This window comes from Thermobia domestica, chromosome 16, assembly GCF_964235325.1.
Source record: "Thermobia domestica chromosome 16, izTheDome1.hap1.1, whole genome shotgun sequence".
Lineage (NCBI taxonomy): Eukaryota > Metazoa > Arthropoda > Insecta > Zygentoma > Lepismatidae > Thermobia > Thermobia domestica.
Genome location: NC_137469.1, coordinates 127,698,964 through 127,713,837, shown reverse-complemented (window position 1 = coordinate 127,713,837; position 14,874 = coordinate 127,698,964). Strand labels below are relative to the sequence as shown.

The 14,874-nt window shown below is 34.4% G+C and overlaps 1 protein-coding gene across 3 annotated transcripts in view; it reads left to right on the top strand.

The window, feature by feature from the left end:
• Positions 1-14,874, top strand: part of LOC145673403 (uncharacterized) — a 501,393-nt gene that overhangs the window by 94,920 nt on the left and 391,599 nt on the right. For all 3 annotated transcript variants that reach the window (XM_081743070.1, XM_081743067.1, XM_081743068.1), the window contains exon 2: positions 285-380. In XM_081743070.1, the coding sequence (XP_081599196.1) occupies positions 320-380 (61 nt within the window). In that variant the 5' untranslated portion in view covers positions 285-319. The remainder of the gene's footprint in view (positions 1-284; positions 381-14,874) is intronic.

Here is a 14,874-nt window from a genome sequence, read left to right as displayed (position 1 = left end):
AAGTTGGACTTAGAAAATGTTTGCCCCAAAACACCAATAAAGAATGCGCTCAACCTTTTTGAGACAAGATGTACATGTTATAAATTTTTAAATCGACTTTTAACACGTAGTTTAGAAGTTACAAGATCATTTCAAGATAAGATCGTTCAAAATAAATGGTCCACACTGAATATTAATGACGCTGCTAATCTACCGGCACCGAGAAGTCAGAGAACATAGATAGAGGCAAGCAATAGTTCCACTTAAATTTTAATGGATACAAAGATAATATTTTATTTTTTCAGGTATGTAAGTGGCGAGGCAAATAAGGAAAATCACTATGTGGAAGACAACTTCCTTTGCAGTCCTTCTCTGTACTCTTACTTTGGCTGATACAAGCGGTAAGGCTATTACTAGCTTCTTAATATTTCGAGTTAGGATAAACGTTTGAGTCGTTCACAGCTTAGTCTTATTTTTATGATACTAGGGAAATCAAATAATATCATTGAAGGTTAATAGGAATATAAACGATTTTATATCAATTTTAATGTGCAGATGAGTAGAGGGTAAATGTTCCTTTTACGCCACTTTCACAACACCGGATTTTGTACACATAACAATTAAAGAAACTGGTCTATGTATAATATTTTGTGCATAACTTAACAACAAGCTTTTTATGTACAACACTACATAAATACATAGTGCAAGAGCATAGACTTTATGATATCCATAAAAACGTATATCTAAGAACTACAACTAAATTACATCTACAAGCTTATATCTAAGAATCACAACTACATCTACTATTCTTCTATCCTATAGTGACACCAAGCTAAAGTATTTACACCATCCTTTAGTATATATCTTTTCTTATCACTCGGATCTAACGCTAACTTATTAACAGATATAGTATATACACCATGGTTATGACTACGAATAAGGTTTATAACTTTATATGCTTTTATATTATGGAATAGGGATTTCTTATAATCATCGAACTACAATGCTTTCGCTGCTACACATTTAATTATTCCTTGCACTTTTTTCTTTTCTTTATTTGCTATTCTAAATTCATACATCTTAGATCGCAATCCAATCTTTTAAGTCTTCGCAGAAGTCAACTGTTTCTCTTTCATATATAAAACTATCAGTATCTCTGTAACATAAATCTATATTGATTCCAAATTTAGGTTTCATAGTGTTGTAATAGAAATCGTGCATTAACAGTTTTGATATTTCTAATATATTCAGTCCAACATACACCCTCCATTCCAAAAGAAACATAACGTTTTAAAAAAACAAAAAAGCAATGTACATTTTGGAACAAATCATTTTTATTAATCAATGTATTCCCCTTCTGCATCGATACACATATTTGCACGCTCCAACAAGTTGTCAAACGACTTCTCCATGTCCTTTATTAGAATGGTCTTTAGGACGGCGGTCGTCGCCTTCTCAATGGCATCAATCGATGCGTGCCACTTTCCTTTCATCGCCAAATGCAGTTTCGGGAACAGATAGAAATCGCACGGAGCGAGATCTGGTGAATAGGGCGGATGATGCAACCGAATAATGTGACTTTTGACCAAAAATTCAGTTACAAGTCGCGAACGATGTGATGGTGCATTATCGTCCAAAAGAGTCCAACTGCCGATTTCGCGATATTCGGGCCGAATACGACGAATTCTTGCCAGCAAACGCTTCATGACGCCCAAGTAAAACTCTCCAGTGACTGTCTGGTCGGGCTGAACAAATTCTTTGTGGATAATTCCTTTTGAATCGTAAAAACAAATCAGCATCACCTTAACTTTTGACTTCACCAAGCGACTTTTTTGGGTGTTCCTTCATCCGGCGCTCTCCATTCAGCACTTTGCCGCTTTGTTTCGGGCTCATATTCAAAACACCACGTCTCGTCACCAGTTACAATCGATTTCAAGAAGTTTCGATCCTGTCGAGCACTTTTAACGATGTCTTTGCAATGCGCAATTCGATCAACTTTTTGGCTTTCGGTGAGGTTGTGTGGTACAAACCGCGAATTAACCTTCTTAAGGCCCAAAACTTCGGTCAAAATGCGGTATGCGGTTGTTTGAGGAATGCCTAATTCCATTTCAATAACTTTCACCGACGAGTTTTTGTTATTTTTGATGAATTCACGCACTTTTTCGATGTTTTCTTCCGATAATCCGGTTCTCGGACGGCCTGATCTTTCGTCATCATCCAGCGTCTCTCTACCCGATTTGAATCGCCTGAACCACTCGTAAACTTGCGTACGGGATAGACACTCATCACCATATGCATTTTCTAGCATTTGGTGCGTTTCACTAAACGTTTTACCCAGTTTAACACAAAACTCAATTGCAGCTCGTTGTTTGAAACTCATTTTCCGACCGATGTACACAACACACAGACAGTTGAAACGCAATAACTTTGTTGCCGTGCATCCAAATGTCATGACACTTATACCAGTTGTCAATGAGGGACTACGCCATCTACCGGTAAAATATTACAACAGATGGCACTAGTGGTACTATTTGTTTTCAAAAGTTCGGTTTATTTTGGAATTGATGGTGTATATTGGTTTATTGAATTATAATTTCTCTTTTTTCATGTGCATCGCACATACATCTTCAATAAAAATCGTTTTGTAATCAAAGTTCGGTTTCTCTATTAATTTCTCTACCTCCTTTGAATCACATTCTAAGGCAATACATGGTCTCTTTCTAATATTTTCCATCGTCTTCCCGAATACGTTATTATTCATTATTTTGTAAAAGTCCTTTTCGAAATCATTGTTAGCTTTTGTTCTCATATTAGTATTTAAATCTAAATGTTTCCTTAACCAATCTGATTATTTGAACCCTAATACTCTGTGAACTTCCTTTAATCTCATTCCAAGTGAGAAATACGGTCTTAAATTTTTATAGTGAGTTACATATCTTTCTTAGTTAGTAAATGTGGTTAATAATTTTGATTGTTTTGGTCCTGGTGGGCACATATTTTCTGGAGCTAATGGTAGATCCGAGTGATTATTATGTAGATACTTCAGATTTTCTAAATCAACTTTAAATATATAACCTACATCAGAGTCATCTGGACTATTCATTATGTCAGTGAAAGGTTTAAACCATTTAGTCTTTATAGGGCATTTTTTGACTCATACCCCAACCGTATAAATTATTTGCATCTAAATATGTTACATACTTTGAACATTCACTTTTATTATAGTTTTCCATATATTTGTTGTTTGCTTTTACATATCTTTTACTACATTGTGAGATTCTATCTCTTATACCCTTTTATATCATTAATATCTTATCATAACCCATCAACATTTCTAGATTAATTTTTGTCATTTTTAACATTGAATCCCACGATAAGCCAAGAGCAGTGAAATACCAAGCAGAGTTTAAACCATAAGCTTTGATACTTATATCTCTAAAGTTTTCAAACACGTCTGTTAATAATAACACATCCGTTTTGTTATAAAGTTAGCAATATTCAGTAAGGTTTATAATATTGAATAGCAATATTCAGTAAGGTTTATAATATTGAATAATTTCCAAAAGTTTTCACATTTTTATATTCTTGATCACTTACATAAGTTTCGGTAAGATTATTAAAGAATATTTCCTTTGATGGTAGGTTTGTTTCTTCTAATGTTTGAATTGAGTCAATATAATCATATGGATACACATCTTTTGAATTCCAAAATCTAATAGATCAGTGGGAAAGTATTTTGATGTTTCTCTATATTGTTCTTTTGTAAAGTTATTCGTTAATTCTGCTAAACTCTTTGATATGAACCTAAATGAATCTAGAAATCGTAAATGGATCACATTCTTTTTATCAACCCCCATGTATTTCGATTATGTTATATATTTTCCTCGTTATTTATAATTAGTTTTATCTCATTCGTATCATAAGCAATCTCTTTAACAAAGAGATGAGTATCATAACCACTGAAGTTGCAAATAAATACTGCAATAAAATCAGAATTCATACAGTTTAAATTATAATAGTTATGAGCTTTATCTTTAAAGTTTCCAGTTAAATGATTATGATCTCTTATCTTTGCTTTATTTTTATGTATCTTATACAAACATTTTCTTAACTCACATTTCCATTGTTCTATTTTGATGCCCACATCATCTTTATTTTTGTAGAATAATATCTTCTTTTTAATGTATTTCTTTGTTTTTGAACTCCTGAGGGTAAATCACTAAAGTTTCTTTCACATAATGACAAGTATCTTAGCTGTTACATATTTCTTCTTCCTCTTCAGTTAGAATATATATATATTTCAACTTAATGGTTGTATATCTTGTTTATTTTTATTGCTTCTTTCTGTAACATTTCAACAAATACTTTCGCAGCATCTAGACCAATATAATTAACAGAGCTTTTATAATCTCCATTTCATTACTTAACCTTCCTACTACCGTGGGGTCCTATATGACCCCAAGCTAAGTTTAACAGTGTGTATAAAATTACATTAAAAAATGAAAAACATTGGATTTTCATGTTTGCTTTGGAACTTCACTTTGGTACATTGTGATATTTTTTGTGTGTATGTGAGCGCAAGTTTCTTTACTTCCTGCACCGAGTACCACTGGGGTCAAATAGGACCCCAGCAATTATTAATAACTTTTGTATTTTTCGATACATGTCACTGATTATTCGGAGTAAAATTTGACACAAATCACTCTTCAATTGTTTTCTGGAATGTATGAGAAACACCATGGCATCAAAAAATCTATCTTGCAAAGACGTAGAAAAAAATTTGTATGAAGAAATCACTGATTCTGACTTTTCGCCAGAAGATCGTGCAAGTGATGATGTTTCATCTAGTGACGGTTGTGAAATAGATGAAATTTTGGACTATAGTGATATAGATGAATATATTTCAGATTCATATCTAGATTCTGAAGATGACTGTATGCTTGAAAGAAGCAAAAATGATACCTCAACATCTGCACTTACAAGTAGGTATGTTCTAATGGACTTCTACTTTTGTTGCATTTGTATTTTTGTCAATCATTGTTGTCAATTGAATTTATTATTTTATGGAAATGGTAAAATACAGTGCGATATACTTTCATGTAGTATAAAACTCTAAAATAATGATTTGCTTTGTTTTGAGTTTGACGTCACTCGATTATGCTGTTTAGACTAAAGGTGACGTAGGCGTACTGAGTGTAGGGGAATCCGAACCAATTTCTTCCTTCAACTGCACTCCTACCGGGAATAGAACCCAGCCCTGGGTCGAAGGTAAGTGTGCTAGCCTTTCGATCCAGCGGGATCCTGAAAATAATGAGAAATAGCTCCTAGTTGAAATCGTAGCCTTGCATTATCTGCTGTATTTCTTGTCCTGATCTATTAGTTTTCTGAACTTTCATGAAAGACACATTTCAGAATTGTTCTTTCATTTGATAATATGATTCCCCTTTTCGTTATTTCCTTTTTCTCATCCGTATAAAATATTGTAGAAAAAGGAATTGGAAAAGAGTCCACGGTTATTGCACCTAGTCTAAAGGTGACGACGATAATGAGAATGAATGAAATGGCTGATAGAAGAAAGTGGGAGAAAACGGGTGAACCCCAAGAAAACCCATCCACATCGTGTTTATTCACCACAAATTACACTTGGCGCGAGCTGGGATTCAACCAGGAATCTCAGGCACCAGAGATGAAGGTGCTACCAATGAGCAACCGCGGCATATTATTCAATGTTATGTTTCTGAATAATCCACTAAAATTGTTCCTAATGAGCACGATCAACTACGATGATAAACATATTTCTATCCTTGTCCTGAATTTGATCCTGATTTCTGTTAGTCATCTTATGTTATTGCAATGTTGATTTTCCCTTTCTTTTATCTTATGAATCCGCATTTTCTTTTCAAGTCGGAGAATTGACAATAAATCTACAGTAGTAATCCACTAAATACTTCTCAGGACTCAGTTTCCGTCTCTAAGACTCCGTCTCGCAATATTATCAACACTGGAAACAGGGATTACACGTCAGAGTATCAGGAATGTGGATATGGTTCAATCTCCTTTCGAGCTCTTTGTGAGACCCAATATTCTTGAAACTATTTTGAAATGGACAAACAAGGAATGCTGTATTACATATGGATATAAATGAGCGTATGTTGATAAGGGTGAACTTCAGTGTTTCATATTGCTTCTTATACTAGAAAAAGTATAAAAAGCACAAAATGAATGTATTATACATTGGTGGAATAAAGAAGATGACAGGCCTATTTCCAACAAATCAATGTGAAGAAATAGATTTACACAGATATCTCGATGTTTCCGGTTCAATGACACTCAACATTGAGGCAAAAATCATAGTACGGATAAATTATTTCCAATTAGAGACGCTTTTGATGCATGTGGAAGTACGATGCTGACCCCTCCGTCATTAGCTTCAGTGCTCTCAACGTTTTCATCATTTGGTTTTCATTCAATCCTGAATGGAACAGCAGAAGTAATTACAGATGGACAATATTTCTTCTTGAACTAGCTAAGTCTCTAACTACACAAAACCGACTTCGGCGTTCAGAGTTCCCGTGTATATCTTCAGAATCCAATAAATATCGAAAATGAGGTCGTTGTCATTTCTATGAGCGGTATGTTATGCAAGACATATGCAAAGATGCGAAACATACGTGTATAAGCAACACTTAGCTATTCTGTGTGTAAAATGTGACAACGACTAAAACGACAGTGTAATTTTGTAAAGTTCTTTTGTGAGCAGTTTGTTTCTTAGAGATCAAAATTTCCTGAACAAAAAAAAAAAAAAATCGCAGGTAAACAAAAATTTAGAGAACTGTTTTAGAATCGAATTGTGTCTAAAATAGGCAATTAGAGTGGAAATTTCAGCTATACTACTAATCATCATCCAAATTATTAAGTTTCCCTATGTGTATACCTGCACTTAATTTATATAATTGCACTATGTTAACAATTTATCAACACATTAAGCACATTGCGTGACCAGAAAAGATAAGTTAATAACAATGTATAAACAAACACGATAGAATGTAAAACTGGGCACCATTAAATGTTTTTATAAACAAAGAAGGTTGTCTTTCTTCAATAAACGAAATGGGGTCACCAGTGACCCCAACGGTATCCAGTGCAATGAAAAAATTCCGGTAGTAGCAGGGTTAATATAGTAATAGAAACTTATTGGAAAATACTTTTTGTACTTTACTGCTTTAGAACATTAATGTTTCTATTTTCATTGTATATAATATACATTTAAAATCAGCATAAATTCAAATGGAACTGTAAGAGGTTGATTATTGTTTTGAAATTCTATTTGATCGTTATATGGTTTCGGAAGTTGTAATCAAACAGCCTCATATTCTTTACAATAGCTCATGTTGTTGTGACTGTTTCTCAATCCTAAAATGTCTTGTTAAACACTTATCGCTGAGGTACAACTTCTATTCATGTTTTGTTACTTGAATTTTTCTTAATCCTGACAAGTCTTTTATCTCACAATAATGATTAGTTTTCATCTTTTATATATAAATAATTAACATTTCTTTCTTGCTTATGCTTCATGACTTGAAGTGGATATATATTATTTCTTATGATAACTATGAACATTAATTGAAATGGTACTTCTGTTTTCGAAGTTTACTAAGTCTTTTAACTGTACAGGGAACTCAATATCATCATAATACTCATTTTTTAATTCTTTACGTCGTATATAGTTGGAAGGTATTTTATGAAGTGGTTCATGGTCTATAGGTTTTAAGTAACTTGCCACAGACTATAAGAAATATTTATTGTCTTTATTTTAAACATTAATTACTGCTTTCTTCTCTTGGATTGGTTTAAGAAGTTCAATATAGGAAGAAGCTCTTAATGGTACATATTTGTTTAGTCTGATTTGTAAATATTTAATTTGGTGCAATGTCCATTCTGATCCTCTACCTTGAAAGTCTTCCATTTCTCTACGAAGTTTTTGTTTAGCGTGGTATATATTTTCATCTAGATCAGTTGATTCTAATATTCTCTCATTTGAAGTTTTCAAATTAAATTCTCATACTTCTTTTTCTTTAATATAGTAACAAATGAAACAAGATAAACTTGATCACGATGGAATTTTAGCTATTCTTTGATTTTGTTAATAGCAACTCTTCCACTTAGATTTACAAATTTCATTTTGTCTTGATATCCACGTACGTTATCGACTTTAATAATTTGTAATAGCTTTTTAAAACTTACGTCAAGTTGGCGACCACACTAATATTAACAAATTTTTTTGTGCTCAATTTGTGCTAATTTATGCTGCAGTTATCAGAATTTGTGCTACAATAGTTACGGAACTAAGTGAAAAAGAAAGTTGGTCGCCAATTTGATGTCAAGTTAGCGACCACATTGTCAAAAACGACTCCTAACATAGAGATATTTATAAATTATTTTGCGCTCAATTTGTGCTGATTTATGATGCAGTTATTAGAACTTTCGCTGCGATAATTAAAGAATGAAAAAAAAACAGGTTGGTCACCATTATGACGTCCAGCTAGGAAAAAAAAATACTAAACTTACAGCGACCACCCCTTCTACACTTGAAAGAAGAAATTAATTCTTGCGATGGAATTCTCTCTCGATGCTTGTATTTGTGCAGCACAAAGCAGAATTTGTGCTCCCATTGTTACCCAGATATACGCCATTAATAAAAATTAAAAACAAATATTAAAGTTCCTGCGACCACCCTTTCTACACTTGAAAGAAGAAATTAATGCTTGCGATGGAATTGTCTCCCGATGTTTGTATTTGTGCAGCACAAAGCAGAATTTGTGCTCGCACTGTTACCCAGTTATACGGAAATAATAAAAATTAGAAACAAATATTAAAATTTCAGCGACCACCCTTTCTACACTTGAAAGAAGAAATTAATGATTGCGATGGAGTTGCCTCTCGATGCTTCTATTTGTGCAGCACAAAGCAGAATTTGTGCTTCCATTGTTAATAAGCTATACGGCATTAATAAAAAGTAGAGAGAAATATGAAAATTACAGCGACCACCCTTTCTACACTTGAAAGAAAAAAATAATGCTTGCGATGGAATTGTCTCTCGATGCTTGTATTTGTGCAGCAAAAAGCAGAATTTATGCTCGCACAGTTAACCAGAAATACGGCATTAATAAAAAGTACAATGATATATTAAAATTTCAGCGACCACACTTTCTACACTTGAAAGCACAAATTAATGCTTGCGATGGAATTTTTTCTCAATGCATGTATTTGTGCAACACAAAGCAGAATTTGTGCTCCCACTGTTAACCCGATATACGGCATTAATAAAAACAAGAAACAAATATTAAAATTTCAGCGACCACCTGTTCTACAATTGAAACAAATTAATGCTTGAGATGCAATTGACTCTCGATGCTTGTATTTGTGCAGCACGAAGGAGAATTTGTGCTGGAACAGTTAACCAGAAGTACAGCACTAATAAAAAGTAGAAACAAATATAATTTCAGCGACAACCCTTTCTACACTTGAAGAAGAAACTAATGCTTGCGATGGAATTGCCTCTCGATGCTTGTATTTGTGCAGCACAAAGCAGAATTTTTGCTTGCACAGTTAACCAGAAATTCGGCTTTACCAAAAAGTAAAAAAAACCTTATTAAAATTTCAGCAACCACCCTTTCTACACTTGAAAGAAGAAATTAATGCTTGCGAGGAATTGTGTCTCGATGCTTATACTTGTGCAGCACAAAGCGGAATTTGTGCTCCCATTGTTAAACAGATATACGGCATTAATAAAAAGTTGAGTTAAATATGAAAATTTCAGCGACCTCCCTTTCTACACTTGAACGAAGAAATTAAAGCTTGCGATGGAATAGTCTCTCGATGCTTGTATTTGTGCAGTACAAAGCAGAATTTGTGCTTCCATTGTTAACAAGGTATACGGCATAATTAAAAAGTAGAGGGAAATGTGAAAATTTCAGCGACCACACTTACTACAGTGGAATGAAAAAAATAATGCTTGCGATGTAATTGTCTCCCGATGCTTGAATTTGTGAAGCACAAAGCAGAATTTGTGCTCGCACAGTTAACCAGAAATATGGCATTAATAAAGAGTAGAATGAATAATTTAAAATTTCAGCGACCACCCTCTCTACACTAGAAAGAAGAAATTAATCCTTGCGATGAAATTGGCTCTCAGTGCTTGTATTTGTGCAGAAAAATGCAGAATTTGTGCTCGTAGAGTTAAATAGAAATACAACATTAAAGAAACAAGAAACAAATATGAAAATTTCAGCGACCATTGTTTCTGCACTTGAAAGAAGTAATTAATGCTTGCGATGGAATTGTCTCTCGATGTTTGCATTTGTGCAGCAAAAAGCAGAATTTGTGCTACCACTGTTAACCAGATATACGGCACTGATAAAAGGTAGAGGGAAATATGAACATTTCAGCGACAACCCTTCCTATACTTGAAAGAAGAAATTATAGCTTGCGATTGAATTGTCTGTCGATGCTTGTATTTGTGCAGCACAAAGCAGAATTTGAGCTCAAACAGTTAACCAGAAATACGGCATTAATAAAAAGTGGAAAGAAATATTTAAAATTTCAGCGACCACCCTCTCTACACTTGAAAGAAGAAATTAATCCTTGCGATGAAATTGGCTCTCGGTGCTTGTATTTGTGCAGCAAAAAGCAGAATTTGTGCTAACACTGTTAACCAGATATACGGCACTAATAAAAAGTAGAGGGAAATATGAACATTTCAGCGACCACCCTTCCTACACTTGAAAGAAGAAATTATAGCTTGCGATGGAATTGTTTCTCGATGCTTGTATTTGTGCAGCACAAAGCGGAATTTGTGCTCGCACAGTTAACCAGAAATAAGGCATTAAAAAAAGTAGACAGAAAAATTTAAAATTTCAGCGACCACCCTGTCTACACTTGAAAGAAAAAATATTTACTTGCGATGATATTGCCTCTCGATGCTTCTATTTGTGCAGCAAAATGCAGAATTTGTGCTCCCACTGTTAACCAGATATACGGCATTAATAAAAACAAGAAACAAATATTAAAATTTCAGCGACCACCTGTTCTACAATTGAAAGAAATTAATGCTTGAAATGGAATTGTTTCTCGATGCTTGTATTTGTGCAGCAAAAAGCAGAATTTATGCTCGCACAGTTAACCAGAAATACGGCATTAATAAAAAGTACAATGATATATTAAAATTTCAGCGACCACACTTTCTACACTTGAAAGCAGAAATTAATGCTTGCGATGGAATTTTTTCTCGATGCATGTATTTGTACAACACAAAGCAGAATTTGTGCTCCCACTGTTAACCCGATATACGGCATTAATAAAAACAAGAAACAAATATTAAAATTTCAGCAACCACCCTTTCTACACTTGAAAGAAGAAATTAATGCTTGCGAGGAATTGTGTCTCGATGCTTATACTTGTGCAGCACAAAGCGGAATTTGTGCTCCCATTGTTAAACAGATATACGGCATTAATAAAAAGTTGAGTTAAATATGAAAATCTCAGCGACCTCCCTTTCTACACTTGAACGAAGAAATTATAGCTTGCGATGGAATAGTCTCTCGATGCTTGTATTTGTGCAGTACAAAGCAGAATTTGTGCTTCCATTGTTAACAAGGTATACGGCATTAATAAAAAGTAGAGGGAAATGTGAAAATTTCAGCGACCACCCTTACTACAGTGGAATGAAAAAAATAATGCTTGCGATGTAATTGTCTCCCGATGCTTGAATTTGTGAAGCACAAAGCAGAATTTGTGCTCGCACAGTTAACCAGAAATATGGCATTAATAAAGAGTAGAATGAATAATTTAAAATTTCAGCGATCACCCTCTCTACACTAGAAAGAAGAAATTAATCCTTGCGATGAAATTGGCTCTCGGTGCTTGTATTTGTGCAGCAAAATGCAGAATTTGTGCTCGTAGAGTTAAATAGAAATACAACATTAAAGAAAGAAGAAACAAATATGAAAATTTCAGCGACCATTGTTTCTGCACTTGAAAGAAGTAATTAATGCTTGCGATGGAATTGTCTCTCGATGCTTGCATTTGTGCAGCAAAAAGCAGAATTTGTGCTACCACTGTTAACCAGATATACGGCACTGATAAAAGGTAGAGGGAAATATGAACATTTCAGCGACAACCCTTCCTATACTTGAAAGAAGAAATTATAGCTTGCGATTGAATTGTCTGTCGATGCTTGTGTTTGTGCAGCACAAAGCAGAATTTGTGCTCAAACAGTTAACCAGAAGTACGGCATTAATAAAAAGTGGAAAGAAAGATTTAAAATTTCAGCGACCACCCTCTCTACACTTGAAAGAAGAAATTAATCCTTGCGATGAAATTGGCTCTCGGTGCTTGTATTTGTGCAGCAAAAAGCAGAATTTGTGCTAACACTGTTAACCAGATATACGGCACTAATAAAAAGTAGAGGGAAATATGAACATTTCAGCGACCACCCTTCCTACACTTGAAAGAAGAAATTATAGCTTGCGATGGAATTGTTTCTCGATGCTTGTATTTGTGCAGCACAAAGCGGAATTCGTGCTCGCACAGTTAACCAGAAATAAGGCATTAAAAAAAGTAGACAGAAAAATTTAAAATTTCAGCAACCACCCTGTCTACACTTGAAAGAAAAAATATTTACTTGCGATGATATTGCCTCTCGATGCTTCTATTTGTGCAGCAAAATGCAGAATTTGTGCTCCCACTGTTAACCAGATATACGGCATTAATAAAAACAAGAAACAAGTATTAAAATTTCAGCGACCACCTGTTCTACAATTGAAAGAAATTAATGCTTGAAATCGAATTGTCTCTCGATGCTTGTATTTTTGCAGCACAAAGCAGAATTTGTGCTCGAACAGTTAACCAGAAATACGGCATTAATAAAATTAGAAACAAATATTATAATTTCAGCGACTACCCTTTCTACACTTGAAGAAGAAACTAATGCTTGCGATGCAATTGACTCTGGATGCTTGTATTTGTGCAGCACAAAGCAGAATTTGGGCTCCCATTGTTAACAAGATATACGGCATTAATAAAAAGTAGAGGGAAATATGAGAATTTCAGCGATCACCCTCTCTACACTTGAAAGAAGAAATTAATCCTTGCGATGAAATTGGCTCTCGGTGCTTGTATTTGTGAAGCAAAAAGCAGAATTTGTGCTCCTAGAGTTAACGAGAAATACGGCATTAAAGAAAGAAGAAACAAATATGAAAACTCCAACGACCATTGTTTCTACACTTGAAAGAAGAAATTAATGTTTGCGGTGGAATTGCCTCTCGATCCTTGTATTCGTGCAGCAAAAAGCAGAATTTGTGCTCAAACTGTTAACCAGAAATACGGCATTAATAAAAACTAGAAAGAAATATTTAAATTTCAGCGACCACCATTTCTACAGTTGAACGAAGAAATTAAAGCTTACGATGGAATTGTCTCTCGATGCTTGAATTTGTGCAGCAATAAGCAGAATTTGTGCTCCCATTGTTAACCAGATATGCGGCATTAATAAAAAGTTGAGTTATATATGAAAATTTCTGCGACCTCTCTTTCTACAGTTGAAAGAAGAAATTAATGCCTGCGATGGAATTGCCTCTTGATGCTTGTATTTGTGCAGCACAAAGCAGAATTTGTGCCCGCACAGTTAACCAGCAATACGGCATTACTAGAAACTAGAAAATCTTATGAAAATTTCAGCGACCACCCTTTCTACACTTGGAAGAAAAAATTAATGCTTGCGATGGAATTCTCTCGATGCTTATATTTGTGCAGCACAAAGCAGAATTTGTGCTCCCATTGTTAACCAGATATACGGCACTAATAAAAAGTAGAGGGAAATATGAACATTTCAGCGACCACCCTTCCTACACTTGAAAGAAGAAATTATAGCTTGCGATGGAATTGTCTCTCGATGCTTGTATTTCTGCAGCACAAAGCGGAATTTGTGCTCGCAAAGTTAACCAGCAATACGGCATTAATAAAAACTAGAAAATCTTATGAAAATTTCAGCGACCACCCTTTCTACACTTGGAAGAAAAAATTAATGCTTGCGATGGAATTCTCTCGATGCTTATATTTGTGCAGCACAAAGCAGAATTTGTGCTCCCATTGTTAACCAGATATGCGGCATTAATAAAAAGTTGAGTTATATATGAAAATTTCTGCGACCTCTCTTTCTACAGTTGAAAGAAGAAATTAATGCCTGCGATGGAATTGCCTCTTGATGCTTGTATTTGTGCAGCACAAAGCAGAATTTGTGCCCGCACAGTTAACCAGCAATACGGCATTACTAGAAACTAGAAAAAAATATTATAATTTGAGCGACCACCCTTTCTACAGTTGAAAAAGAAACTAATGCTTGCGAGGGAATTGCCTCTTGATGCTTGTAATTGTGCAGCACAAAGCAGAATTTGTGCTCGCACAGTGAACCAGCAATACGGCATTAATAAAAACTAGAAAAAACTTTTTAAAATTTCAGCGACCACCCTTTCTACCTTTGAAAGAAAAAATTAATGCTTGCGATGGAATTGTCTCTCGGTGCTTATATTTGTGCAGCACAAAGCAGAATTTGTGCTTTCATTGTTAAGCAGATATACGACATTAATAAAAAGTTGAGTTATATGAAAATTTCAGCGACCTCTCTTTCTACAGTTTAAAGAAGAAATTAATGCCTGCGATGGAATTGCGTCTTGATGCTTGTATTTGTGCAGCACAAAACAGAATATGTGCTCGCACACTTAATACGGCATTACTAAAAACTAGAAAAAAATATTAAAATTTCAGCGACCACCCTTTCTACACTTGAACGAAGAAATTATTGCTTGCGATGGAATTGTCTTTCGATGCTTGTACTTG